Raw genomic sequence first — 27,718 nt, 5'->3', positions numbered from 1 at the left:
CAGAGCAGAGATCCAGGTTCTCCCAGCTCACATGTGGACAGAGCAGGCTCCTCAGGCCTCCAGGATGACCGTCCCTGCCTCCTGGCCCCAGCCCCCTCCTTGTCTGCTGCTGACTCTACTGCTGGGACTCACAGGTGAGCACGCCTTGGGGTATAAACCCCTCTCCTACCCCCCCGGTCCTCCTGCTGCCCCTCGACTTTTAGGGCCTCAGGAAAACACAGTGTGTCACCCAGTGTTGCCACAGAAGGCTAAGGACTGGGCATTATCTGAGCATGAAATCAGGGGTCTCAGCATTTTATCTGGGATCAGAGGAATGAAAACAGATGATGCTTCAAAGCAGAACGGCGACAGCTCTGTGTGTATTAACTTGTCTAATCCTCACAACATCCCTGTGTGAGAACTATGACTGTTTCCCTAATTTGTAGATGAAGAAAATGAGGCAGAGAGAGGAATTTGCCCAATGTCACCTGTGTAAGGCAGTGAGTGGTTCAGCCAGGATTCAGTTTGGTCCAACCAGCTCCAGAGTTTGTTCTTTTAACCATGTTATGCTGCTCAGCTTCTCAGTGGAGGCTGATTGCACAAAAATCAGACAACACTGAGAAGCGAACAGAATAGTTATCATCCACCATAGCCCTGTGATATCAGGAGAATTCAAATCTGCTGTGTTACTCACACACTTTTGTTATGATGTGTTGGGGTGGTCCTATGAGCAAAATTTTACTAAGCTTCTCATATGTATTGTATTTTCACTTAATCCTCAAAACAACCTGCAGAATAGCATGTTAGCAGGCTAGGCCACACTTTTATACATATATACATGTGAATGCATATATCTATGTGTGTACGTGTATGAGTGAGTGTGAGGAATGTACACATACATATGCGCACAAGATTCTGAAAAGGCTTTCCTTATTGTCTCTTCAAATCAATTTTCAGTCTTCATGAAATGCACATGGACAGATGTTTGGTTTCTCTGTCTCTCAGCCTCCCTCCCTCCTTTCTACTTGTCCAAACTTATCAGATATCCTCCTCCGATCTCTTTAAAAAAACATCGTTCTCTGTTGGTAAAATGAGCAGAACTTTTGTGCATTACTATCTTGGAGTCCTTCTTCCATGAGGGATGGGATGAGGATTTAAGAAGGAAGGAGATCAAAGATACCGAGATTCCTGCATGTATGAGCTGTACCTGTAATTATATCCAGATCCATATTTATATGTGTATTGGTACCTGTATCATCTAATATCAGCTGAAGGCTCGAGAAATCTATTGAGCAATAATGTTTCATTTCTGGAATACTCACCATGTGCAGATACTGTTGGAACTGCCCAGGGCTATTATCTCATGTGACCGTTATATCCAAGGTACATACACTTCTCATCCTTACCTACAGATAAGAAAACAAAAGCACACAGAGTTTCAAGGTCACTCAATTATAAATGGTAGAGGTATGATTTAAATGCAGAGAGTCTGATTCTGGAGCTCACGGGTTTAACCCTTACTCTTCTTAAATGCCTGTGGCCCACTTGCATCCCATGAGATTTTTGCCGCTTCTGTCAGTGAGTGTGGGAAGGGTGGGTGTGGGGAAGAAAGTTTGTGGTTTTCTTCTCCTGGGTTCTCCTGCTTCCTGAATATGCACAAGATGCTTTCACTTCTCATCAAGTCCTCTCCATGAGAAACTCAGTTTCTGAGGTAATTTCCATAGCTTTTCCCACCTGAAATAGACTTTGGGTCTCAGGGAGGTGTCGCACTGGGCAAGGCACACAACATACAAATACATACTGGATACAAACCATGTGCTAGGAACAGTCAAAGGAACTTGGGGTGCATCAGTGAATAAAACAGACAAAGTAGCTGCCCTCAGGGAACCCATGTCTACAGGGGAATTGAGAGTAAACAATTATAGCAGCAAGGGGCTACGTTTTAAGTGGCCACAGAATTTGGGTGTCGAATACGCATTCACCATGCACGCTGATATGGAGTTGAGGCAGCAAAACACTATTTATTAAGTGAGGCAATAAGTAAGATAGACAGAATAAAGCAAAGTAAGACAAAGAGCAACAGTGAGTTCTCACCACCGGAAGAGTGTTTCCAAGGCGCTGGGGAACCGAGACAGCGTCTTGGCTTCAGGTGTGTCCAGCGAGCGTCCCCGTCGGAGAGTTCCGACTAGGGCTCCCCCAGGACACTAATTATATAGGGATTTTCCCAATAGATTACCAGTCAGGGAAGAATGCTAGGCCATAGTGACTACAATCAGCAAGCATGGGGACAATGAATCACAAGTTTCAGGGTAATTATCTAGGGTAGACGGCAGGGGACATGATTCCAGCCGTTTCACAATGTACATGAGGTGACTGTGGCCACAGGGCAACCTACGTGATCCTATTCGTGCGTTCCACTGGCGGGTCAGCTATTGTTCAACCAGGGGGCTGGCGAGGCCTCCCCGAGTTTACTCCTGCTGACTGGGCAGTCAATGTCCGGGTGCCACTCGGACAGAGGGTTCCCCTGACACCAAGTGGAAGGCACAGAGGGGCACCTAACTCACATTATATTTACTTTACATTCAGCCCTTGACCCTTTGGGACTTCTGCTTGGGGTATGTTTCTTATGGCTGTCGGCGGTGAGAATAGCATAAAGTCCATGCTTGAGGACACAATGGGCATAACTGAATACAGCAGCAGGTGCATAACACAGTAGCAATGAAAGCAATAATCAAATATATCCACTCTTTAAAATTTGGCCACCGAGACCTGATCCAATTTGTAATAGCAGATAAATCCAGGCCAAAGAAGCTCTCTCTCTGTGTAATTCGTTCAGACAAAACATGCATGTCCTTGAGGTAATTCTTCAGTTAGTCGGGAGTTATCAGATGGATTAAAACAGCACATTCCCTTAAACTCTTTACATCTATGATTATGTCGCAGCAGGGGATAATCAATAGCAGCCCTTTTCTGCAATACTGCTTTCTGAACTTTACTTAATTTTTGATATAGCTTTAGAGGTAGCATTAATGGCCTTAGCCATGCTACATGCTAAATGACTTATCTCAACATTTAAAGCAATGGACATGGCTGGGAGAACAAACAAACTAAGGGAAACATATTCTGTGGGGCTAAATAAGGACAGATCAGATACACAGTTTGGGGGTAGGCTTTGCCTTTCTCTAATTACAGGGGTCGTCATATTTATGTGACTCATTTGAGGCATGAGTACAGTAAATCACCCTACTGTACAGGGCCTACCAGTGATGTTAGCAGGTATATAAGAATAGGCCATCCTGCCACAGATTAAAAACCATCCAGAATGTAATTTTATGTAAGAAATTACTTGGCTACCATAACAATAATATTGCAATCAAAATGAGATATAGCCTTAATTCATTTAAAATCTTTGGTAAAGAAAACACAATCACAAGGTGAAGTTACATTTTGAACCTGGATAGAAAACCTATCAAGTGTCTTGTAGGGGTAAGGATGGCCTAGTTGATTTACATCAATACATTTTTCTCTCAGTAAAGGACCCTTGGTCAGATTTATAGCTTGAGTCCAGTTGGGGAGGCACACTCCTATCAAACAAGAAGGTAAAGTTTGTTCAACGTAGGTCCCTTCAGTCAAGCAGAAATGCGAAACATTCATTACAGTCTTGGCCAGGTAGATCCAGATGTTCTCATCACGTTGGAAGGAGATGGGTCTGGAGTCCGCTGGTGCCGTCCAAGTCAGAATCAGCAAGGCTAGGGCCGTCCAATTCCAAGACCACTGTTCCTTCCCGAAGAAACATTTGATTAGAGGGCAGAAGTTCAATTTTTTCTTGACCAGGAAGCATTACTGCTAAGGTATTACTTCCTGTGGCAACCACTTGGGCCTTAAGAGGAGCGGCAGTAGGGGTGGGCTTGACCCACACTCTTGTCTCTCCCTTTAGCTCAGAGGAGCCGAATCCTCCTGTTTTGGGTTGTTACAGGAGGAGGGGCATCTAACTGACGCCATTGCCCCTTCAGATAGGGGACTATAATTGTGCAATGCGGTCTTGTGCATTGAGGGTGATGGCTTCAGATGTAACATGCAGTAATACTTGAATTTCACCAACATAATCTGCATCAATTATTCCAGCCATTATGTGCAGTCCTTTCACTGCCAGGCTGGATCGAGGTGCAATCCAGCTGAAATGACTGGTGGGAATCTCAGTCCCCAGTCCTGTGGGGATGGTGACAATCTGCCCAGGCGGTATATCAACTGCTTCCAGAGTCCTTAGATCATTGCCTGCTGACTCTAGGGTTCCCAAATATGGGGGTTGGCACGTTCATCTATGGCCCACCACTGTAAACTTCGTTCAGATGTTTTTCTAATCTGTAGGTTAGGAGTTAACATACAGCCGAGGGGAGTAGTATCCCCTAGAGGCCTGTTGTTTAACTGTCATAGGCCGTAGGTAAATGATCTTTCCAATGTTGATAAGAATTTTGTCCCAGTTTCCTTAATTTCTCTTTTAGTAAGCCATTCCTTCTCTCAATTAAGCCTGATGCTTGTGGATAATAAGGGATGTGTTACAACCATTCTATGCCATGTTGGTGGCAAAATGTCTGTACCTCCTTACCTTTAAAGTGGGATCCATTATCACTCTGGACTTAGGTTGGAATTCCATAGAGTAAAATTATTACTTCTAATAATTTGCAAGTATTCTTTTGAGTGGCCCGAGCAAAAGGAATGGTCACTAATACTCCAGAATATGTGTCAACACAGGTGCAAATATACTGGCATCCTCTACTCTTTGGTAATGAGCCAATATAATCACTTTGTCAGATTTGAGCAGGCATATGGCCTCTGGCCTATTCCCCTGTTACAATTTCTAGACTGAACCATTGTTGATCCATTTGACAAATTTCAAGTTGATTATTAATTTCCTTTAATATTGAGTGGGGAACATGAATTCCCCACTGCTGTGCCCACCTGTACATAGCTTGTGGCCCTAGGTGTCCAGTTTGGTAATGGATCAGCAAAATGCACATTTTGCCAGTGAATGCATATTGTCTCCCATTCCACATAAAGGCAAACTGAGGCCAAAACCTGCTATCAATTGGAATTGTAAAGAATGCACTAACCAAGTCAACAACAGCATACCAGTTGCCTGGAAATTTTTGGACACGATCAATTAAAGTAATAGTATCGGGTCCGGCAGTATATAAAGGCAGAGTGACTTTATTTACTCCCCTATAATTTACAGCCATACGCCAGGACCCATCTGTCTTTTTTCCTGGCCAGACTGGACTATTCCAAGGAGAGGTGGTGGGCACCAAGACTCCAGTTTTTACATAATCTTGTATTGTATCCGTAATTTCTTGGTGTCCTCCAGGAATCCGATATTGTTTCAATGTCACAATTTCAATAGGCTCAGGTAATTCAACTGGAGTCATATGTAGGTGCCCCACTGTAACAAACAGAATTTTGAAAGCTCGTACTGCAAATGGATATTTTCCATCTTCTAAATTTAGGGACATCCCTCTAAGAATGTCTGTCCCAATTATGTATTCCTTAATGGGAACTATTACTACAGAATATTCTCTTTTGGGAAACTGCCCAATCTTTATGTTAAGAGTAACTTGTTTAGCTGAAATTTCGCGCCCTCAATGCCAGTTGTAGTCAAGGGCGGCCTTTAAATTTCTGTGGATTCCCATAAACTAAAGAGGCCTCCGCTCTGGTGTCAATTAAAGCTGTAGCTACAGTATGGGACCCATTTTTCCGATAAATAGTCAAATCAATATGTGGGCGAATATCTTCTGACAATGTTAATTGACACCGGAGTTTGGCCTGATCCCTATGGGGCAGCCTGGAGAAAAGGGTTAAAATCAGGGTATAAACCCTGACGTGGAGGTGGCCGAGCACTAGATCCCATAAGCTCCGGTTCTTTTATCTCTCGCTCTCTCTCTGTTCCCCTTTCTGATGTCTGCCTTTCTTGCGTGCTTTACCTTTTCCTTTTATAGCTTCCACATATCTGAAGTTGGAATCCCATCTACTTCCTCTCTTTTTGCTCCAGCCTTTAACAAGGCCTGAAACATGTCTCTTCTAGAGAACTTGCTGGGATTTGGGGATTGCCCTTTGGAAGGATGTGCGCTCTCTCTCCAATCCCCCATATCCCCTAACTGGCTCATCTTATCTAGGACTGCTCCCAGTGTATTCCCGGTTTCACTCAGGAGAAAAGTCATCATCAAGTTCCTGTAAGCAGGCGGAGTGGTGCACACCAACACATTATGATGAGGGACTGCCCCACGCGCGTCTCAAAGTATGCATCCGCCTCTCCAACCATTATAGCAGTTTCCATGCATTCTTTTAATTTCATAATACCGTCTCGAAGCCTATATCACGGACGGTCACTAGAGGGCGATGAAGTGTCAGTTGGATATTGCTGTTTACAGTGCTGTGCTGCAAGAGCTATCAGATTAGTCTGTCCTCCCTGATCCTGAGTGTGATATTCCCTAAGAGCTTCCTGCACATGTGGGTTGGAGGTTACAGATATAAATTTCAAGTGATCAGTGACATCTAACATTATTCCTCCAGCCCCTTGATCCACTATTCAGATCATCCAGGTGATTAAGGCTTCACCTGGCCTTTGGGTGAATCTCGATAATATGTCATTAATCGCTTGTTGGGTAAAATCTCCAATAGTTCTTTTTCCTGCTACGTTGCCCGTAGCCATATCCCTCTCTTCCATCGGGGCACAACAGGACGAGCACCAAACGGAGGTTTTCCCTCATCTCCCCGTTAAGCCTCCTCCTCTAGTTCATCCCAATCCTCCTGATCATCATCTGTATCGTCCCAAATATCCCCATCCCACGTATCGGGAGCCCAATCTGCCTTCGCAGAGGCTATAACAGCATACACCTTCTTAGATTTACCTTTCCTCATCTTTTTTTATATTTATATTTTGCAACTCTAACAGCTGCAGTCTCAGCAATAGTCTGGTAATTTCCAGCCTGATCAGCCAAAATATAATTAATTCTGACATTGTAACATGGACAAACGACTTTGTTGGTCACAAATTTCCTTTTCCATTTCCAATTTTTCCTTAAGCAGGCTTTCCTTGTTTTCTTGCATCTTTCGGTAGGCAGTTAGAATTGACCAACCGCGGCAAGCAACTGACTTCTTTTCTGCAGTGCTGACAGCCTGCAGGCACGTCAGCAACTGCAGAGGCTCAGCATTAGCGACCCATGTATCCCAGTTTTCAGCGAGGCCAGAGCCCCGAGCCCAGTCCTGGGCCAGCTGGGAATACAGGAGTTCTTCCCAACCCGGCACAAGGGGCACGGGAGCCTCAGGATCTCCTTTCCTCCCAAATGGCATGGTGGTTGCGTATCATGCTCACAGCGCCAAAATGTAGCAGCAAGGGGCTATGTTTTAAGTGGCCACAGAATTTGGGTGTCGAATACGCATTCACCATGCACGCTGATATGGAGTTGAGGCAGCAAAACACTATTTATTAAGTGAGGCAATAAGTAAGATAGACAGAATAAAGCAAAGTAAGACAAAGAGCAACAGTGAGTTCTCACCACCTGAAGAGTGTTTCCAAGGCGCTGGGGAACCAAGACAGCGTCTTGGCTTCAGGTGTGTCCAGCGAGCGTCCCCGTCGGAGAGTTCCGACTAGGGCTCCCCCAGGACACTAATTATATAGGGATTTTCCCAATAGATTACCAGTCAGGGAAGAATGCTAGGCCATAGCGGTTACAATCAGCAAGCATGGGGACAATGAATCACAAGTTTCAGGGTAATTATCTAGGGTAGACGGCAGGGGACATGATTCCAGCAGTTTCACAATGTACATGAGGTGACTGTGGCCACAGGGCAACCTACGTGATCCTATTCGTGCGTTCCACTGGCGGGTCAGCTATTGTTCAACCAGGGGGGCTGGCGAGGCCTCCCTGAGTTTACTCCTGCTGACTGGGCAGTCAATGTCTGGGTGCCACTCGGACAGAGGGTTCCCCTGACGCAACAAGTGGAAGGCACAGAGGGGCACCTAACTCACATTAAGTTTATTTCCAACAATAGACATCATAAATAAGAAATATAGTATATTGGAAAGTGATGAGTGTTAATAAAAAAGTTAAAGTATTGCTGGATAAGAAAATTAGGGGAATCTGTAAGGTGGGGTGTATTTTGAATAGAGAAGTCTGGGCGAGCAAAACTGAGAAGGGAGGTTTGAGCCAAGATTAAAAGAAGGTTGGAAGTGAGTGATGTGTTTACCTGGGGGAAGAGCCTTCCTGGCAGTGAGTAGTATGTGCAAAGGTCCTGAGACTAGAATCTTCCTGCTGTGTTCAGGGATTTAAGCTTTTGTTCTGAGTGAAAAGGTTGCCATTGCAAGGTTTCAAACGAAGACATGACATGAGCTGACAGGAGTGTTAAATTATTTCTGCATTCAGTTGAGAACTAACTACCACAGGACATGGAGAGAAGCAAGCTCTGCATTAACAGGTCAATGCATTCATCCAAACGGCAAAAAGTGCCTTGCCGCAGGTGAGCAGCAGAGAGAGGGGAAAGATGTAGATTTTGGATGCAGCTGAAGGGGAGGCAAAAGGATTTTGTGATGCAGAGGATTGGGGCAAGAAAGCAAGACCCCAGGTGTTTGGGACCTGAGCACCTGGAGGAATAAAGGTGGCTGAGCTGAGATACAGAGGGCTGTGGGGCAATTCAGGAATTCAGTTTTGTACATGTGAACTGTGAGATACTGATTTCCATTCAAGGAAAATGTGAGTGGACAGTTGGCCATGCAAATTCAGGGTTCAGGGGAAAGCACTGGGCCACCGATGTCAATATGAGAATTATGGTGCACAGGTGGCAGAGCTTTTGCCATTCCCAGCTTCTCTCAACCCTCCGATCCCTCTTCTCTCTTCCTTCTCGATTCCTTCCTATTCTCTCTCCAAAATTCATTCACATATCTTCACATTTTTGTCCTAGGAGTTCAGCTTCCCCGTCTCCAATCTTCTACTTCAGTTTAGAAAACAAACCACCTGATGGTCTTGGCACCAAAGGACCTGCCCTGTGACAGCATGTGGCCTCCTTAGGAGGCATGTTGGTCACAAATGGTGCTAAATGGGTAGGTCTCCTAGCTCACACTCTGCCAACGTGACCCACAATTTGTCTCCCTGAGGAGAAACTGAAAAATAGAAAAGAGCACAGGATTTGTGTTGTCACAGCTGCATCCTCCTCTGATTTATATCCCTGCCACCAGAACTATTGCCTGTTATTTAGGACATTTCAAATCAGAAGCAAAGTTTTTGTATTTCTCTGTGTTTCCAGAAACTGGCTAGTCACTGAGGCAATGAAATCGAACTGGATAATTTTGCACCTAAAGTTAGATAATTGGTCCAAAGGTGAACTCATGTCCATTCAACTAATAACTCATTGTCCAAACATGGAGACTCACCCACAATTGTTTTGGAAACCCCAGTTTCACATCTGCTGTTTCCTTGCTTGCTTCCTTCAGTGTTCTATGTCCCAATTCCAGTGCAGGTTCTCCAATCTACAGACACAAAGTTTATCTTTTTCCTTTAGTCATTTAGTCCAATTCAAAGACTCTATATGGAGTGATATACTTGTTTTAATACACACTCTGTGTGTGTGTGTGTGTGTGTGTGTGTATGTGTGTCTGTGGTAAAATAGTCATAACATAAAATTTACTATTTAACCACTTTTAAGAATAAAATTCAGTGGCGTTAAGTTTGCACATAATGTTTTGAAATTATCATCACTAAATATTCCCAGAACTTTTTCTACGTGCTAGGCAGAAACTGTGTACCCATTGAAATATAAATCCCCATTTTCCCTCCCGCGACCCCAGCACCTGCTAACGGCTATTCTTTTGTGTCTATGAATTTGCTTTTTCTAGGTTCTTCATATAAGGGAACTCACATTTGTCCATTTCTATCTGGAAGTTTTCACTTAGCATAATATTTTCAAGGCTTATCCATGTTATAGGACCTATTAGGATGTCATTGCTTTTTCAGGCTGCATAATATTCCACTGTGTGTACATATGCAGCACATTTTGTTGGTGGATATTGGGGTTGTTGCTACTACTATTGGCTGTTGTTAATACAGCTGCTATGATCACTGATGTGCAAAGTGTCTGTTTGAGTAGCTGCTTTGCTTTGGGGGAATAATACACCTAAGAGTGGAATCGTTAAATACATGGTATGTTTAACTTTTTAAGAAACCACCACTGTTTTCCACAGTGGCTGCACAATTTTTATATTTTTACGAGCAATGCACAAGGGTATCAATTTCTTCACATCTTTGTCAACACTTATTTCTGGTTTTATTTTAATTTTGTTTTGGATCATAGTCCTCCTAAGGAATATGCAGTTTATCTCATTGTGTTTTCTATTTACATTTTCCTAATGACTAGTGATGCTGAGCATCTTTTCAGGTGCTTACTGACCATTTGTATATCGTCTTTGGAGGAATGTCTATTCAAGTCCTCTGTCCATTTTTATTGGGTTGTTAGGTTTTTTTGTTGAATTGTAGGAGTTCTTTATGTGTTTTGAATATTAATCCCTTAGGAGTACATGCTTTGGAAATATTTTCTCCTATTTTGTGAGCTGTCTGTTCACACTCTTGATAGTATTCTGAAAAAAGCTTTATATAAAGCTTTCAGTTTATGTAAAATCCACTCTATGTATTTTTTTTTTTGTCACCTGTGCTTTTGATGTCATATCCAAGAAATCAACACCAAATCCAAAGTCATTTAAAGTTTCACCTGGGTTTTTTTTCCTAAAATTTTATAGTTTTAGCACTTATATTTAGGTTTCTGTTCTATGCTAAGTTCATCTTTGTATGTGATGTAAGATTAGAGTTCAGCTTCATTGTTTTGATGATGTTATTCCAGCATCATGTGTTGAAACATTGTCCTTTCCCCATTGAATGGTCTTGGCCCCCATGTTGAAAATCATTTCACCATATATGTGAGGGTTTATTTCCAGGCTCTCTATTCTAATCCGTTGGTCTGTATATCTGTTTTAATGCAAGTACCACAATATTTTGATTACTGTAGTTTTCCATAACTTTTTAAATCAGGAAATATGAGTCGCCCAACTACATTGTCTTTCAAGATATTTTTGTTATGTGGGGCCCTTTGGAATGTCACATGAATTTTGAAATAGGCTTTTCCATTTCTGTAGAAAATGCCATTGAGGTTTTGACAGGGATTTTATTGAATTTGTTAAATGCTTTAGGTGCTATTGACATTTAAACAATATTAAGTCTTCTAATTCATGAACACAAAATGTTTTTCCATTTATATATGTCTTTTTAAATTTCTTTCAGCAATGTTTTGCACCTTTCAGTGTATGCCTCTTCCATATCAATGATAAAATTTACTCCTATGCATTTGATACTTTTTGATGTTGTTGTAAAGGGAATTATTTGCTTAATTTCCTTTTAGATTATTCATCACAAGTGTATAGAAAAACAACTGAGTTTTGTGTGTTGATTTGTATCCCACAAGATTTCTGATATCATGTATTAGTTCTAACAGAGTATTCTGTGTGTACATGTGTGAGTGAGTGTGGAAACTAGAGGGTTGCTACATATAAAGTCATGTCATGGGCACACAGAGATAGTTTTATTTGTTTCTGTCCAATTTGAATGTCTTTTATTTACTTTCCTTATCTAATTGCTCCTTCTGGAACTTTCATTATTGTGTTGAATATCAGCGGTAAAGTGGACACCCCTGTCTTGTTTTGATATTAAAGGAAAAGCGTTCAGATTTTCACCATGCAGGATGATATTAGCGATAAGTTTTCATATATAATATTTTATCATTTTGCAGAAGTTTCCATTTATTCCTAGTTTATTGGTAATTTCTGTCATGAAAAATGTTGAGTTTTGTCAAATGCTTTTCTGAAGCAAATGAGATGATCACGTGGTTCTTTTGCCCTTCATTCTATTAATGTGATACATGGTATTGTTAGGTTTTCATATGTTGAACCATCTTTATCTCCAGGAATTAATCCCAGTTGATTGTGATGTATAATTCCTTTAATATGCTGTTGGATTCGGTTTGCTAATGTTTTGTTGAGGTTTGTTGCATCAGTTTTCATAAGACATATTGGTCTGTAGTTTTCTTATATTTCTTTTGCTCGCCATTGTTATCAAGATAATGCTGCCCTGAGAATTAGTCTCAGAATGACTCTAAATAAGTAAAGAAGTCTTTCTTTCTTTTGAATTTTTTGGAAGAGTTTGTAGAGGATTAGTGTTAGTTTTTCTTTCAATGATTGGTAAAATTCACCAGTGAAGCCAAATGATCTTGGGCTTTCTTTTGTTGGAAGATTTTTGATTACTGATTTAATCTTCTTATTGGTAATAGGTCTATTCAAATTTTCTACTTTTTCATAATTCAGTCTTGGTAAGACCTGTGTTTCTAGGAATTTGTCCATTTTCTTTGGGTTATCAAATTTATTGGTGTACAATTCTTCGTAGTGCTCTATTATAATTATTCTTATTTCTGTAAAGTTGTTATAAATGTCCTGTATTTTTCTGATTTTATTTACTTGTGTCTTCTCTTTTTTTTCTGAGTCAATCTAACTAAAGTATTGTGAATTGTATTCTGTACTTGAAGATTCTCTCATAATTTTGTTGACTTTTTCTGTTGTTTCACTATTCATAATTTCTTTATCTCTGCACTAGTTTTTCTTATTTCCTTCCTTCAGCTATCTTAAATATTGGATTAATATTTTCTCTTCTCTTTTTAATTTCTAAAGGTATATTGATTTCTGATCATTTCCCTTTTAAATGTCTGCATTTATAGTCGTAAAGTTACCTCTATCCCTGCTTTTGTTGCATCATAGGATTTGGTAATTCTGTTTTCATTCTCAGTAGCTTCAAGGTATTCTCTAAACACTCCTGTGATTTATTCTTTGACTAGTGATCATTTTAATTATGTTGTTTGATTTCTTTGTATTTGTGAATATGTCATGTAACTTCTTAATTGATTTCTACTTTTATTTGCAAACTGTTTCCCCAGTGCACTGCAAACATGGTTCTTCTTCTAATTCAACTAAGTTTCCTTGCCATTCATACTGTGTGACATACATAGGTTTTTAGTTGTAAAAACTGGTTTCTGTAACAGTCAAGAGAGATGTGTGTGGTAAACAGAACAATAGTCCCCCCACAAAAGAGGTCCATGTCCTACCACCCAGAGACTATGAATATTTTGCTTTATATAGCAAAACAGATTTTACAGAAGCAATTAGGTTAGGATTCTTGATATGGAAAGATTATCCTAGATGATCGGGTTGACACTATATATTTATAAGAGTCCCTATTAAAAAGGAGGTAAAAAGTCAAATTTAGAGAAGGAAAAGTGACAATGGAAACAAGACGTTGGAGTGATAGGAAGATGGGAACCATAAGAAAATGCATGTGGGCAGCCTGTAAAATTTGGAAGGCAAGGAACAGAGAACGCAAAAGTAATGCAGCTTGATGACACGGATTTTAGCCCAGGAACACCAGAACTACGAGATAATAAATTTCTGTTGTTTTAAACCATTAGGATTTTGGTATTTTTTTAAAGCAGCCTTAGGAAACTAATATAACATGATTATGCTCCGGAGGGAAAAGAATCTCAAGACATTGAAATGATGTTTCACTTCTTATTTACACAAGTTCAGTGTTTGGTGGGGACTCTGCACATCACTGTCACTCAAGTTCCCAGGCTGATGGGCAGACATTTTCATAACATGTGGAACTTTGTGGAAGAGGAAAGTTGATCCATAGATGTTCTTGCAGTTACACGCATATCCCACAAAATACATTCATCACCTCTGCTCATAGCTCAGTGGTCTAAAGTAGTCTCATCGTGTGCAAAGGTCCAGCAGTGCTACTCTCAGTAATGTCAGCAGCTGCAGAGCCAGAAAAATTTGGGGAAGCGTGACACTTCCAGACAGGACTGAGCACTCACACCCACTCTCTGCCAAATCATTTAACCTCACTGTGCCTCAGTTTCCTCATTTGTTACAGAGTTTTGTTTACTGTCTCATTGTAAGTGTTCCTCAAGATGACACACGCAGTGTAATGAGTTCAAGGCCCATTCACAGAGTGGGCTCAGTCAGTGAAACCTGTTGTTGATAATCACTTGACAAAACCTACAGGATCACATAAGGATGAATAAATCACTGCTGTGTTTCCCTCCAGGAGGGGCAGGTGAGGAGCTGCAGGTGATGCAGCCTGAGACGTCAGTGTTTGTCGCAGCTGGAGAGACGGCCACTCTGCCCTGCACTGTGACCTCCCTGCTCCCGGTGGGGCCCATCCAGTGGTTCAGGGGGACAGGGCCAGGCCGGGAGCTAATCTACAGTTTCAAAGGAAATGAGGGAAGCTTCTTTCCTAGAGTAACAAGTGTTGCAGACGCCACAAGGAGAAACAACATGGACTATTCCATCCGCATCAGTGACATCACCCCCGCAGACGCCGGTACCTACTACTGTGTGACGTTCCAGAGGCAATTATTTCTAAAAATGCTGTTTAAGTCTGGACCAGGCACTCAGCTCACTGTGAGTGGTGAGTACAGTGTTAGCCTCCTTTGTCCCCTGTTGGGTGACAAGTTAATAAGAATGATGTCCATTATTTGAGCAACAACGAAGAATAAGGTGCAAAGGAGAACATGTTTCTTTATTTCAACTTCAGAATGATCACACTGAGAAAAAATTCTTAAAAGGCACAGACTCAGTGTTTACTCTGACAGCCCGGTTGGAGGAGATGCCCAGAGTTTGTGTCGTCACTGTACGTATTTCCAGAAAACCTTCCTATTGTTCAGGCACCAACTCACCTAGTCAGTGAAGGCTCTGAGCATGGCTGGGTTGACTTAGAATGTCCCTCACCCAGGGAGGAGGTCCCCATGTGGGTGACTTAGGGGTCACCCCACTGAGGCAGCAAACATGCTTAATGAGGTTTTCTACCAGGGGCCCAGGATCCTGAATCCTGGAATGTCAGCACTCGAAGGACCTTTACACCAGCCTAACCTACTCGCTATACACAGTTGTGAGCTGAGGCCAAGAGGTGACAGGGGCCTTGCCCAAGGTCACAGGGCCAGGACATGAGGAAATTGTTCCAGAGTCTGATCTGATTCTAGGCTGGCTCCTTCTTGTCCCGGCTCTGGACTCTCTCTCTAGAAAATCCTGGCACATAATAGGCATAGAATATAAAGCTCAGTATACTGAAGCATTTAACTAAGATGCAAGCTCTTTCTTTTCATTGGTTGCCCAAAGGTTCAGATACCGTCATATTGAGACCCTAAGGCCTGAGGTGATTGGGGACCTGTCCAACCATCAGCCACATCGCCCCAAATCAAGGGTCCATATTAGCACCTAGAGCTGCACATTGCTCAACAGCTGCTAACACTCCAGCGAATGGAGACAGCATCGTCATTTATAGTGTCTCCTGATGGATGTAAGTTACTCCCAACTTTCAGTTATTAAAACGGTGCTATAAGGGATAACTGTGTCCATGTGTCACCCTAATCATGAGGGAGAGGCCAGTCAAAGTGGCACTGCTAGGTTACAGGGGACATGGACTTCAATTTGTGAGCATATAACCACATATCTGTCCTAGATGTGATAGCAATGCAGTCTCTCCAGCATCCCTGGACATAGCCCGGGAAGGTGACTTTGTCTTGAACTTACAGGCATCACAAGACTTCCTAATGGTGCATCCCTTGGCCAGGTAGTCACAGGTAGTAGTAAGTTGCTCCATCACCACTCAGATCTGCTGCCTCCTGAGTGTTCATTCTTTTCCCCAAGTTACCCAGACGATGCCCTGGATGAGAAAGTAGGGAAGCAGAAGGTGCAGGGAACAGCAGTTTGCCAGATTCTGTATCTTCCTCATGGCATTTACTCCCATAACCAGTGCTCTGAGGGCATCTGTTGCTCCTTTATACACATGAGACACTAAGGCTGGGAGAGGGGACATTACTAGTGAGCAGGTCTGGGAGCCAAGACTGAAGCCCAAGCATTTAGTCTTGTCATTTGTGACAACATGGATGGACCTAGAGGGTATTATGCTAGGTGGAATAGGTCAGACAGAGAAAGAGAAATAACCATATGATTTCACTTATATATGGAATCTAAACAAAACAAAACAAAAACAGACTCATAGATACAGAAAAATTGATGGTTGCCAGAGAGGTAGTGTTGTCGGGGAATGGAGGTAAATGGTGAATGAGAAAAGAGGTACAGTATTCCAGTTATAAAACAAATAAATCAGAGATATTGTGTGCAACATGGGGAATACAGTCAGAAATATCATAAGTTTGCACGGTTACAGGGTCACTAGATAACATGGTGATCATAACGTACGTATAAATCTCTAATCACTATTTTTTACACCTAATAGTATATTTAATGACAACTATACTTTAATACAAAAATTTTAAGCATTCAGTAGTCTTTTTCCCCCACTTTCATGGTGTTTTCCTTCACTGAGCAGCCTGCAGGAGCAGCCTGGGGACAGTGGCCTGGATAGAGCAGAGAGGAGCCCCTGCCACCCCAGCAACAGCCTGCATGCGAGTTCCTGACTCTGCAGGCTGAGGATGAGGAGGGGGAGGGGTTTCCTAGAGGCTGCTGTGGCCCCGCGTGAAAAGCGTTCATATTGCAGAGTCATTTGTCAGAAGCCTATATCTTCCGCTAACTGCTAAGAGGTCATCAGGCCGGGACACTCAGAGGTTATTCTCCCTGTAATGGCTTGAAGGCAAGAATCTCAGAGAGAAAAGGGAGGATGGTCGTGAGTGTGGAGCACATGTAGGTGGGGCATGTGCTCTGCTGATGGATGTGAAAGGATGTGAGGCCCCAGGAAATACCCCTGGGACACAACGGGGGTGAGGAGACTGTCCCTTCATTTCTCTCAGCCTCAGTTGTCTCATCTGTCAAATGGTGATAATCATGGACTCCTTTTAAGGAGAGCTGGAAGGATTTGAGGGACTCTGTGTGACCCCCCAGCACAGAGTAGTGCCTCGTCTCATGTGTTATTTCAAGGTTGTGACTCAGTTCTTATTACTGGGCTTCAGTGTCCTCACCTTCAGAATGTGGAGAATCACACAACCTTGCAGGATGGTATCAGGACACCAGGGAGCAATGGGGTCATTTCCCCATCACTGTGTGGTCTTGGCAAGTCTCCGATTCCTGAGTCCTCAGGTTCCTCGTCTGGGAAGTGGTGATAATCACAGCTCCTGTCCAGGGGTCTGTGAGGGTTTCAGGAGAGCTAGGAACAGTGAAGACAAAGTGTGAGACCGATCAGTAATTTTGTTTCTGTGCCCAGATTGTGGGAATCACCTGAAAGACCGTGGATGATGAACGCAGGCCTGGATTTGCATGTTGGCCCCGCCCCTCACTTATGGTTGACGTGTGTCCTCCACTGTAAGATGAGGATAGGACACCACCCTCCCTACATTATTAGAAAGATTAAAAATAACACGTGAGAAGCTTCTAAACAGTGTCAGATGCTTATCCTTAGTGGTGATAAATATAATCATGGTTATAGTTCATTATGCTCCTTTTGTAGCCAAACCCTCTCCCCCTGTGGTATCAGGCCCCACGGGGAGGGCCCCGCCTAATCAGACAGTGAGCTTCACCTGTGAGTCCCATGGCTTCTCCCCCCGAAAGATCACCCTGAAATGGTTCAAAGATGGGAATGAGCTCCCAGCCTCCCAGACCACCGTGGACCCAGAGGGAGACAGCGCTTCCTACAGCATCTCCAGCACAGCCAGGCTGGTCCTGGCCCCGGGGGACATTCGCTCTCAGGTGATCTGTGAGGTGGACCACGTCACCCTGCAGGGGGGCCCTCCTCTTCGTGGGACTGCCAACTTGTCTGAGACCATCCGAGGTAGATCCCCTCCCACCCAGACGAGCCCACACCTGGCCCCCAACCTCCAAGCCTGCTCCTCCCCCTGCTTTTGCTCCAGTCCTGGAATGGCCTGGAATCTAATTCCTGACAGTCCTTCCCATCACCAGGACCCTGTGTGTGCTGGTCACTCACTATTGTTTAATGGCAGCTGTCACCTGACAGCTACTACTCTGTAGGTACTTTCATTGCTTTACAAATAGCAACTCTAATAACTGAGCACCTACTGTGAGGGAGGTCACTGTGTGCTTGGTGATGTCATTCATTTTGCCACAGTTAGTAGGTTCCAATGCATGCAGGGCCTTTATTTATTGAATTCACTCATATTACCCTAATAGGAACTAGGAGTCCTTGAGCACCTACTGTGTGCAGGCACCGCGCTTAGTGATTTCATTCATATGCAAGAAGTACCCTCAGTGTTTGAGCACCTGCTGTATGCCTGGCAGTGTCCTGGTTGGTCCCCTTGCTGTGGGGGGAGGAGCTAAGTTATGGAGCCCTCCCCTGTGATCCCTCTGTTCCTTGAGGTCAGAGCTTCTGCTGTGTGTTGTTTCAGTTCCACCCACCCTGGAGGTTACCCAACAGCCTGTGGAAGGGAAACAGGTGGCTGTCACCTGCTGGGTGAAGAATTTCTACCCCCGGCACCTACAGCTGACCTGGTTGGAGAATGGAAACATGTCCCAAATGGAAATGGACTTGACCCTCACAGAGAACAAGGACGGAACCTTTACCCGGATGAGCTGGCTCCTCGTGAATTTATCTGCCCACAGGAAGGACGTGGTGCTCACCTGCCAGGTGGAGCACGATGGGCAGCCGGCGGTCACCAAACACCTTACCCTGGAGGCCTCTGTCCACCAGAAGTACCAGGGGTCAGACATAAATACTGGTGAGGCCTCCACTCCAACTAATCCAGGTTTTACATTTCATTATTTTTTAATTTTAAGAGCAATAATTTGTGTTTATTATAAAATAATCTAGAAGTCTACAGTTAGGAAGTAGAATTTTGAAGTGTGCTCCCCTCCCAAATCTCACACTCCAAGAGTCACCACAGGTAAGAATTGGTTTCTATCTTTATAGATCTTCCTAAAGATCAATACACATTGCATCAATTTACATTAAAGAAGGAAGGAGGGAGATCACGTGTTCACAGCGCCCTGCGTCTTGCTTTCCTCACCTACAGTTACTGCGATCACCATCCCTGTCTGCCCACCGCCCTCCTCCTTGGTCTTTCTCATGGCTGCCTGGTCTCTTTTCCATCCTAGACGTTTCCATCTGGTCCAGGCCCCCAGGTGACCATGAGTGGCCACAGCACGGGCCTCCTTTGTCCCTTGATTTATGACAATGAACCAACAGTAATCACAATTGCCTCCTGCCTATTTACTGTATGAAAATTGCAGTTCATCTCTGATCGTTTTCCCTGATGCAACCTCGCTGTGAGCTTGGAGTTTTACAGAAGGGACTTGGGGAACAACTTCTTGTCCTCACACCAGGTGATTGGGGTAAACTAATCATTCTACGTCTGAGTCCCTGAGGACACGGACCACCAGTGTGTATAGCAAATATGTGCTAATTAGAGACATGCTCCCCCTCAGCTGGGCATCGTCCTAAGCACTTATAGTGACCCTTTTGTGCAAAGAAAATATGTCTTATTTCTCTCCCATGTAACATTGGAGGGCATCAGGCCTGGAGTCCAGGCGTCTTTACTACAGAAGACCTTTCAAAGGCCCACGTTTCTCCCAGCATGTCCTATGGTGATGTCCTATCTGCTGGGTCAGTGTAGGCCACCTAGTGTCCATGTCGCTGCCTGCTGGGAGAGTAAACATAGGAAGGGGAGGACAAACAGTGCCCTGAAAATAAGAGCTATACAGAAGGTGCATAAATGTGTCCACTAACTTAGTCATATATGCACATCTAATGAAAATGCAGCCGTAATTGTGTGGGCATATGATTAAGGTCATCGGTTTTTCTACAAACTAATACCATTACCAACTTAATAAAATGGACAGTAATTCCCTAATATCATCAAAGTGGACTATATAGCCAAATTTCACCAAATTTCTTTTATAGCTGTTTTTTGTGCATGAAAATTTGTTTCAATACATCTGTAATAACGTGGTAGAATTTTCACATGACATCACCTTTTTCGGATTTGAAAAAGATTTTGAATAGTTTAGGACTATTCACATTACTCATTTCAAATTGAGTGAATTGTGGTAAGTGGTGGGTTTTGAGGAATTTTGTCCGTTTTCTCCATGTTGTCAAATGTCTGCTGTAGAGTTGTTTATAATAGTCCCTCATTTTCCTTTTGATGTCTTCATGGTATGTACTGATCTCCGCTGTTTATTTCTGATATTGGAATCGTGTTGTTTCTCCCTTTTAATTCATCAGTCTTGGTAGAGTTTTCAATGTTCTTCATATTTTCAAAATTTTCAATTTCTTTCATTGGTTTTTCTCTATCGTTTCTCCGTTTTCAATTTCATTCATATTTCTACTATTTGTAATAGACTTTTTCTGCTTTTTTTTTTTTTTTGCATTGATTTGTTCCCCCTTTTCTCATTTCATGAGGTGCAAACTTAGATTACTGATTTTCCAACCTTTTGTAATGCCAACCTGGTCACCTTCTGTGCCTGTGGAGTTAGGAGAGAGCAGCTATGATGCCTGGTCTGTGTTTTCCTTTAGTCCCCAGGTCCCCAGCCAGTCTGCCATCCTCTTCCATCTCTCAGAGTCTTATGCTTGTACCTGGCGTCACTGCTAGTGTTCAGGGTTGTACTGAACAGCAGAGCAGGAGAACTGAGTCTCCACCACCTCCACTGTCTGGACTCGCTTTGGTTTGCTTTTCTGTCTCCGCCTCCTGCTGGGGCTCAGACCAGGCTGCTACTTCCTGGTTCTCTCAGTGTGGCTGACCTGGCACCCTTGCTATGTACTAAGGCTGGAAATGGTTTGGGTGGTTTAGCTTGGCTGCTGGAGCCAAGTGTGCCCTCTGCACTGGATGCCTCACCTCCGCCCATGTCTGAGGCTCCGGCCACTGCAGTCCTGGTCCAGTGGGCCTGGTGTGAGGATGGACATCTTCTTGGTCATGTTTTCGGTACTGGGGTGTTTTACAATATTTCACATTAATGAACCTCTTCTCTGTCACTATAGCATATCCAGGTGTGTTCGTGGAGTTTTGTGTTTGTTGGATCATTTTGAAAATGGAAGAAATGTTCCTAGTCCTGTAATGTTTTTTATTCCTTTTTATCTTTTAGAACTCTGAATTTCCCTCCCACACCATAACTTTTTCCTTTAGCTTCAATTGCCAAACAGCACTTCTTCCTTCTTCCTTGCTTTCTCCCATAAGATAAGCACTTTAAATTGTGCCTGTCCCTTTAATCACCTCAGTCCTTTGAAACTGTCCCTGCCTCCTTGTATTAGGTTCCTAAGGCTGCTGTAACAAATTACCAGAGGTTTAGTGCCTTAAAACAACTCAAATTTACTCCCTTACAGTTCTAGAGGTCAGAAGTCTACAATGTTGATTGCACTGGGTTCCTTCTGGAGCCTCTAGAGGAGAACGAACTTCCTGTCTTTTCCAGCCCCTAGAGGCCCCCACACTCCTTGGCTTAGGGCCCACATCACTCAGCTCTGCTTCTGATATCACAACCCCTTCCCTGACTCTCCTTCCTCCCTCTTTCACTTATTAAGATCTTTGTGATTGCATTTCCCGTTTTTATTTGTTTCTTCTTTTAGTGTGGAGAGGACAATTCTGGAGATAAGTATCTATGTAGCTGTCATTGTCCTCAGCACCCAAGTGGACTGAAGATTGTCGAGAGCTTTGATCCATAGGTCCCTACCCCACACCTCAGGGTCCCATATCCCCCATGAGGGCCCTATAAGGCCGAGCAGACCCATTGAAGTGGAGAATCCAACCTTCTCTGCAGCTCTGCTGTTGTTCCAAGTAAGCCCTGGGCTTCATCTTCTTTATCCCGATTTCTGCCTGAGCCTGAGCCCTGAGCAGGTGCAAAAACTTCAGAGCATTGACGGGCCCAGGTAACCTCAAATGGGGTAAATGGTGGCCCCTGGTAACAGTCTCCCCTAATGGCCCCTCTAATGGCTTCTCCTGTCCCTTATTTCCAGGCCCAGCAAAGTCTACTCAATTCCTCATCGCTTTCCTCCTGGGCCTCAAGCTGTTGCTGGCAGTAGGTGTCTCTGCCATCTATGTCCACAGGAAGCTGAGGGCCTGACTGTAAGTTGTTGGGCAGGGAGGGCAGGCCAAGGGCTGTCCCAGAAGGGGAAAGGTCAGGAGGAGGGGCCAGCCCACAGGTCACACAGGGTCAGGGCCCACAGGGAGTTAAGAGAAGGTGATGCACATCTCTCAATACCCTCAGGAGTCTCAGAGATCCCACTAAGAGGTTTCCAAATCCCAGGCAATGTGTGGGGTCCTGAAAGTGATTCACCGGATCAAGGGCTTTCAAGGTGTCCACAGTGTCATAGGGCTTCTGTGGAGGAAGTGGGCAGAGGAGCTGAATTAGGGGCAGTTAAATAGGTAGTTCCCTTGGAGACCATCTCTAGATTATTTCATCACTTGGGTCCTTTGGACAAAAAGAATCCACATTTTAGAGTAATGTTGAGAAGTCCTGGATCGGCTGCTCTGAGGGCTGTTCCCGCTCTGACCTTCTGTGTGACAGAGTGAAAAGGATGGGGAAGTGGGGTCAGGACCTGGGGAGGAAGGCTGAGGTGGCAGAGTCCTATCTCACAGGCTACCTGTCCTCTCATGACAGTTGTCCCAGGAGTAGGACAGTGGGGACATAAGAGACACAGAGGGAACATTTCTTAAATGATGAGCAGATTTTTAAATGTTGACATGTTATCCACAGCTCTTTCATTGCTCCCCTAAGTATCCCCTCAATCTCTGCTGTCCCTTCCCTTTCTCAAGGGTAACAGCCTAAGAGAAAGAGCCACCAGAAGCTTCCACAGATTCTGCCTTAAGTGCCTCTCCTCCCTGGAGACCTGCTGCCCACAGCTCCTGCTGCTCCTTCTCACGGTCCTTGATGCCCTCAGGGAGGGATCTTTATATATGTTCCTCTCAGAATCACACACACACACACACACACACAAACACACACACACACACACACACACACACACACACACACACACACACACATGCAATTCCAAAATATCAGCTGCTCCATTATCCCATAAACACAACTTAAATGTGATAAGAGAGAAAAACGGCCTGCTGAGAATGAAGGTCATGGAAGCGACTGTGACATTAGGTGCAATCAGACCTTTATATTCATCATCGATTCAGAGCGAGAGGAAGAGAGAGCAATCCTATGACCAAGCTGTACAATTTGTACGGGGAATTAGCCACATTAATTTTGGCATTGGCTCAATAATGGATATGTCTTTTATATCATTTTGGTAGCTATTTAAGGATATGTAGCTGAGGAACAGTAATTTCAAGTAACTGAGAATTCCTGAAATGTATTTCAACTGGGAGCTGGGCAGGAGGCAGCCCTGTGTTCGGGGCTGTACCAGTCTGGACTGGAGTTTGTGTTGAATTGGAAAGGGCGAGGCAGGAGGATCTTGATTCCAATACCAGCTACTCTCACTTTTCCTGCCTACTTTAGTAGATTGTCTGATTGCACATCTTTTCAGTTCCTGTATACCTTAAGGATTCTTTTTTGAGACTTTCAGTGATTTTTAAAAATAAACACTTTGGTAATATGTGTTGAATAAATGAAGAAATGAATTATTTCCTTTCTATTTCCATGGTGTTTAAATATCCTTTCTTCTGTGGAATGCTATTTATAGTAACTGGCAGGCTAGTTAAAAATATTTTTCCCAGGAAAAATAAAGTATGAAATTATTTTTCAAAATTTTGTTGACCTACAATGTCCAAGTATAGGAATCTCTGGACAAAATGATCCGTTAAAGACCATATAATCTTGTGATCTATCAGGCATTGAGTATGGACGAGTTCAAGGTCTTTTAGACAAATCAGAGTGTAGATGCTTTCCCTCTGAGGTCTTGTAAGGTGGAGACCTGGGTTCAGATACTGGGAAACACATACTAGCTACATATGTGACCTGGGCAACTCACTAACATACTATGAGCCTATTTCCACATCTATAAAATAGGAATCATGCGACCTCACAGGATTGTGGTGGCTTTAAAGGAGAGAGCAATGTATGAAACCACTCAGGGTCTGGAAGAAGAATTTGTATGATATACATCTTTTAGATGCTTTGCTATTTGAGGAACTGATACCATTTATGTTCTGCAGCACTGTGAAGTGATGACATTGAAAGTTTTTCCAGTGGCCTGGATGCCTAAAAATGTTCTCAAACTTTTCGGTGAAAATTCCCGCCTTTGTAGGCTGGCACCTGGATCCAAGAATCTCTTTAAAGAGAGCAAAAGCAATATTTGCTTCAAGTTGGGCACATTCTTGCTGGCATGGGGGAAACTGGAACAAATTCTAATGTAATTGAAACCAAACCCTAAAGCTGAAACAAGACACTAATAGGTTTTTGTTTGTTTATTTGTTTTGTTTTGTTTTCAGGAGATAACAGCAGGCTTTCTCACAGAGCCCCAGGGACCACAAGACCAAGCCAGATCGCCACTCCCAGAGGCTTACCCAGGCACAGAAAGCCAACAAATGAACTCCAACTAATCCCAATAGGGGTCCTGAACCAAAATTTGCCCCTAGCCGGAAACTGTGTGCAGACCCGGTCCATTTGGACAATATTCAGAAGCGAGGGGTTCTCAGAAAGTGCACTTAGCCAGGCACCAAATTCCACCCAATCAAACCTTGCAAACTTGGAACTTCTTTATACTTTCTCTCAGCTTCCTGTTTTTTTAGATGACTTAGTTCCAAGATTATCCAATCAAGACTTTCAAATTCGAATTAATAAATATGTATAGTTACTTTTTATCTTTGTTGTTTAAATTTTCTCTAAGTCTTTATTCAGGGAGAGTGATGCGAGCTTGTCTCCAGTCACCTCATTTGGCAGCTGAAAGAATAAATCTTTTCTCTCTGAAAACCTGTTTCCTCAGATGTGCTTGTCGGTGCCCCGTGGGCATCAAACTCACCAACGTTGTTGGTAACATAATGACTTCAGAAAGAAAGTTTCTTCTTTAAAGCCAAACCAGTCTGGTTCTAGATGGTGACTTAGGAGGCACCTGAACTCACCTTCACCCACAGATCCACTCAATCGACATCTACTAACAGAACAATTCCCTTAGAAGAAATCCAGAAGGTAGTAAGCGACTCATAAATGTTGGTCAAACATGAATAAAACCCACATCTAAATAAATAGAGTAGACTGAGGCACAATGGCACCATAAACCCCACCCACAACAATTGGGAGGGAACTCACACCTTCCAGCTTCTCCTTAAGAAGTGAAGATTTGCACTCAACAAATTACACCCACCTTTTAGACTTCCCCCTGAGGGCTAAACCCCCAAATCAAGCAGCACTGAAATCCAATGGGACTTGAGTCAATAAGACCCACAGGATGAAAAGAAGCAGTTCTCAATGGGCTGGGGAAACTCACTAGAGGTAACCCTTCACCCCCACGCACCCCAGCACTCAGCACAGACCCTGCAGAGAGGACCGCCCACCTCCAGTCTTTCCCTGAAAAAGGACTATTTGCTTTTCTTAAAGCTGCAGCCTGAGGATCAGGCTCCTGATTTAACACAAATCTAGGGGCCAAAATTCCTCTCCAGAGCCCAGGGCTGCGAGTAGGTACCATCTCCACATTCTCTTCCTGCCACACTCCAGGTCACTGGTTTCTCCCTGAAAGGACCTGTGCACACAGTTGGCACCATGGCATTTGTGGCTGCTGCTCAGGGGACGCACCCACTGATCGCCTGGGTCTGGTGGCCAGTGAGGCTTGTGGTTGTGGATCCCACGGGACTGGAGGAAACAGAAAACAGTTCTTAACGGGCTATTCTCTAAAGGCTTAGCTCACACACAGCTCTCAGAAACACCCATCTCCCAGTCCTTCCCTGAAAGAGGCCTGTTTGCCTACTTGAAAAGCTGCTGCCTGACGCCCCAGCTTCTGATCAGCCTGCAACTAGATGCTGACTGAGATCCTTCCCTTGGGACACTGCAGGGTCTTGGCAAACCTCCACTGCTGGGAGCCACTGAGCACAGAGGGCAGCTAGGGCATCACAAGTTTGGGGAGACACCCAAGAGCTAGAGCAGGTCTGAGTGATAAGACTCATCTCCTACAGGAGATACTGCATCAAGACTGGGAGAAGCAGCTCTTTAATGCACAGAAAGCAACGCACAGAAAGCAACACACAGTGTCAAGGAAAATGAAGAAAAGTTGGAATATGTTTCATACAAAAGAATTAGATAAAACTCCAGAAATATATGTAAATGAAATGGAGATAAGTCATTTCCCTGAGAGAGTTAAAAAATGCTTATGAAGATATTTACCTCACCGGGAAACAATGTGTGAAAAAAGTGAGACTTTCAACAAAGAGATAATAAAGTATAAGAAAATCAAACAGAAATCACACAGGTGAAGAATACAATCACTGAAATGAAAAATTCAACGAGGGTCGCCAGTTGGCTCAGTATTTGGAGTGTGGTGCTGATGACACCGGTTGCCGGTTCCATCCCCACATGGGCCATTGTGAGCTGTGACCTCCTTTAAAAAAGAAAATCCAATAGAACAGTTCTGACAGTAGCCTGGATGAAGCACAAGAAAGGATTAGGGAACTCAAAAACAGAAAAGTGGAACACATCCCATAAGATGAATGGGGCAGTGACTATGGAAGACAGTATGACAGGTCTTTAAGAAACTGAAAATTGATCTACCATTTGATTCAGCAATTCCACTGGAGGGTCTATATCCAAAGGACATGAAATCACTATGTCAGAGAGATATCTGCTCCTCCATGTTCATGACACTAATTTACCATAAACAAGATGTGGAAGCAACGTAAGTGTTCATCACTGGATGAGAGTATAAAGACAATGTGGTCACACACACACACACACACACACACACACACACACACACACACACACACCACATTGGAATATTATTCAACCATAGAAAGGAAGAAAAACCTGGCCACTTTCATCAACATGGATGAAACTGGAGGGCATTATCCTAAGTGAGATAAGTCATACTCAGAAAGACAAATACTGTGTGTGATCTCACTTGTTCATATAAAAAACAAACAAACAAAACTCATAAATTCAGAGAGTAGATTGGTGTTTGCCAGAAGCAGAGGGTGGGCTTGGGGAATTAGTGAAGGTGGTCAAATGTACAACCTTCCAGTGACACAATAAATAAGTTCTGGGGATGTATGTACTACATGGTGACTAAACAATACCACGTTGTACATGTGAAACTTGCTAAAACAGTAAATCTTAAGAGTTCTCATAACAAGAAAAACATTTGTACTATGCGAGGTGATGAATGTTAACCAAACTTCTTGTGGTGGTCATTTTTCAGTGTAAACACATATCAAATCATTCTGCTGTACACTTAAACTAATACAATGTTACATGTCAGTTATAGCTCAGTAAAACTGGACAAAAAAAGCAAAACTACCTCATTTAAACGATTATTGTTTATGATATGTTTTTGAAAGCAAAGCCTTTTATTCTTTTATGAAATAATAGTGAGAAGAGATGATCATTACTTCTTTTCAGTTTGTAAAAACAAATTTGAAAGTTGCCAAAATAAAAACTGAAAATCTAACCACTGTTTTAAACTCTGAGCCATTTTGGCCTTAGGTGCTTTTTAGACAAGAATTGGAAGCCTCCAATAGATGAGACAGGAAAATCCTCTATATTTCTTCCCCCCAATCTTGACCACCAAGTCCTATATTACAGTAAGAGAGTCACAGTCTAAAG

At 43.3% G+C, this 27,718-nt stretch overlaps 1 protein-coding gene across 1 annotated transcript; it reads left to right on the top strand.

Moving 5' to 3' along the window:
• Window positions 1-24,771, top strand: LOC141568036 (signal-regulatory protein beta-1-like). The gene is made up of 6 exons (XM_074317255.1): window positions 1-134; window positions 14,166-14,528; window positions 17,523-17,843; window positions 18,415-18,744; window positions 21,969-22,077; window positions 24,400-24,771. Exons 1-5 carry the CDS (start codon window positions 32-34, stop codon window positions 22,073-22,075), a joined length of 1,224 nt encoding a protein of 407 aa, XP_074173356.1. The 5' UTR covers window positions 1-31; the 3' UTR covers window positions 22,076-22,077; window positions 24,400-24,771.
• The last annotated feature ends 2,947 nt before the right edge of the window (window positions 24,772-27,718 follow it).

This window comes from Rhinolophus sinicus, linkage group LG13 (genome assembly GCF_036562045.2).
Source record: "Rhinolophus sinicus isolate RSC01 linkage group LG13, ASM3656204v1, whole genome shotgun sequence".
In the NCBI taxonomy this organism is placed as follows: Eukaryota; Metazoa; Chordata; class Mammalia; order Chiroptera; family Rhinolophidae; genus Rhinolophus; species Rhinolophus sinicus.
Note: the sequence above shows the minus strand (reverse complement) of the source record. Positions and strands in the feature narration are given on the sequence as shown.

Bases quoted from the DNA above. Each gene is read 5' to 3' on its own strand.
- LOC141568036 (XM_074317255.1), top strand. From the start codon at position 32: ATGTGGACAGAGCAGGCTCCTCAGGCCTCCAGGATGACCGTCCCTGCC. The intron at 14,529-17,522 runs GTGAGTACAGTG...CTCCTTTTGTAG, and splicing joins CACTCAGCTCACTGTGAGTG to CCAAACCCTCTCCCCCTGTG. The intron at 18,745-21,968 runs GTGAGGCCTCCA...CCTTATTTCCAG, and splicing joins GGGGTCAGACATAAATACTG to GCCCAGCAAAGTCTACTCAA.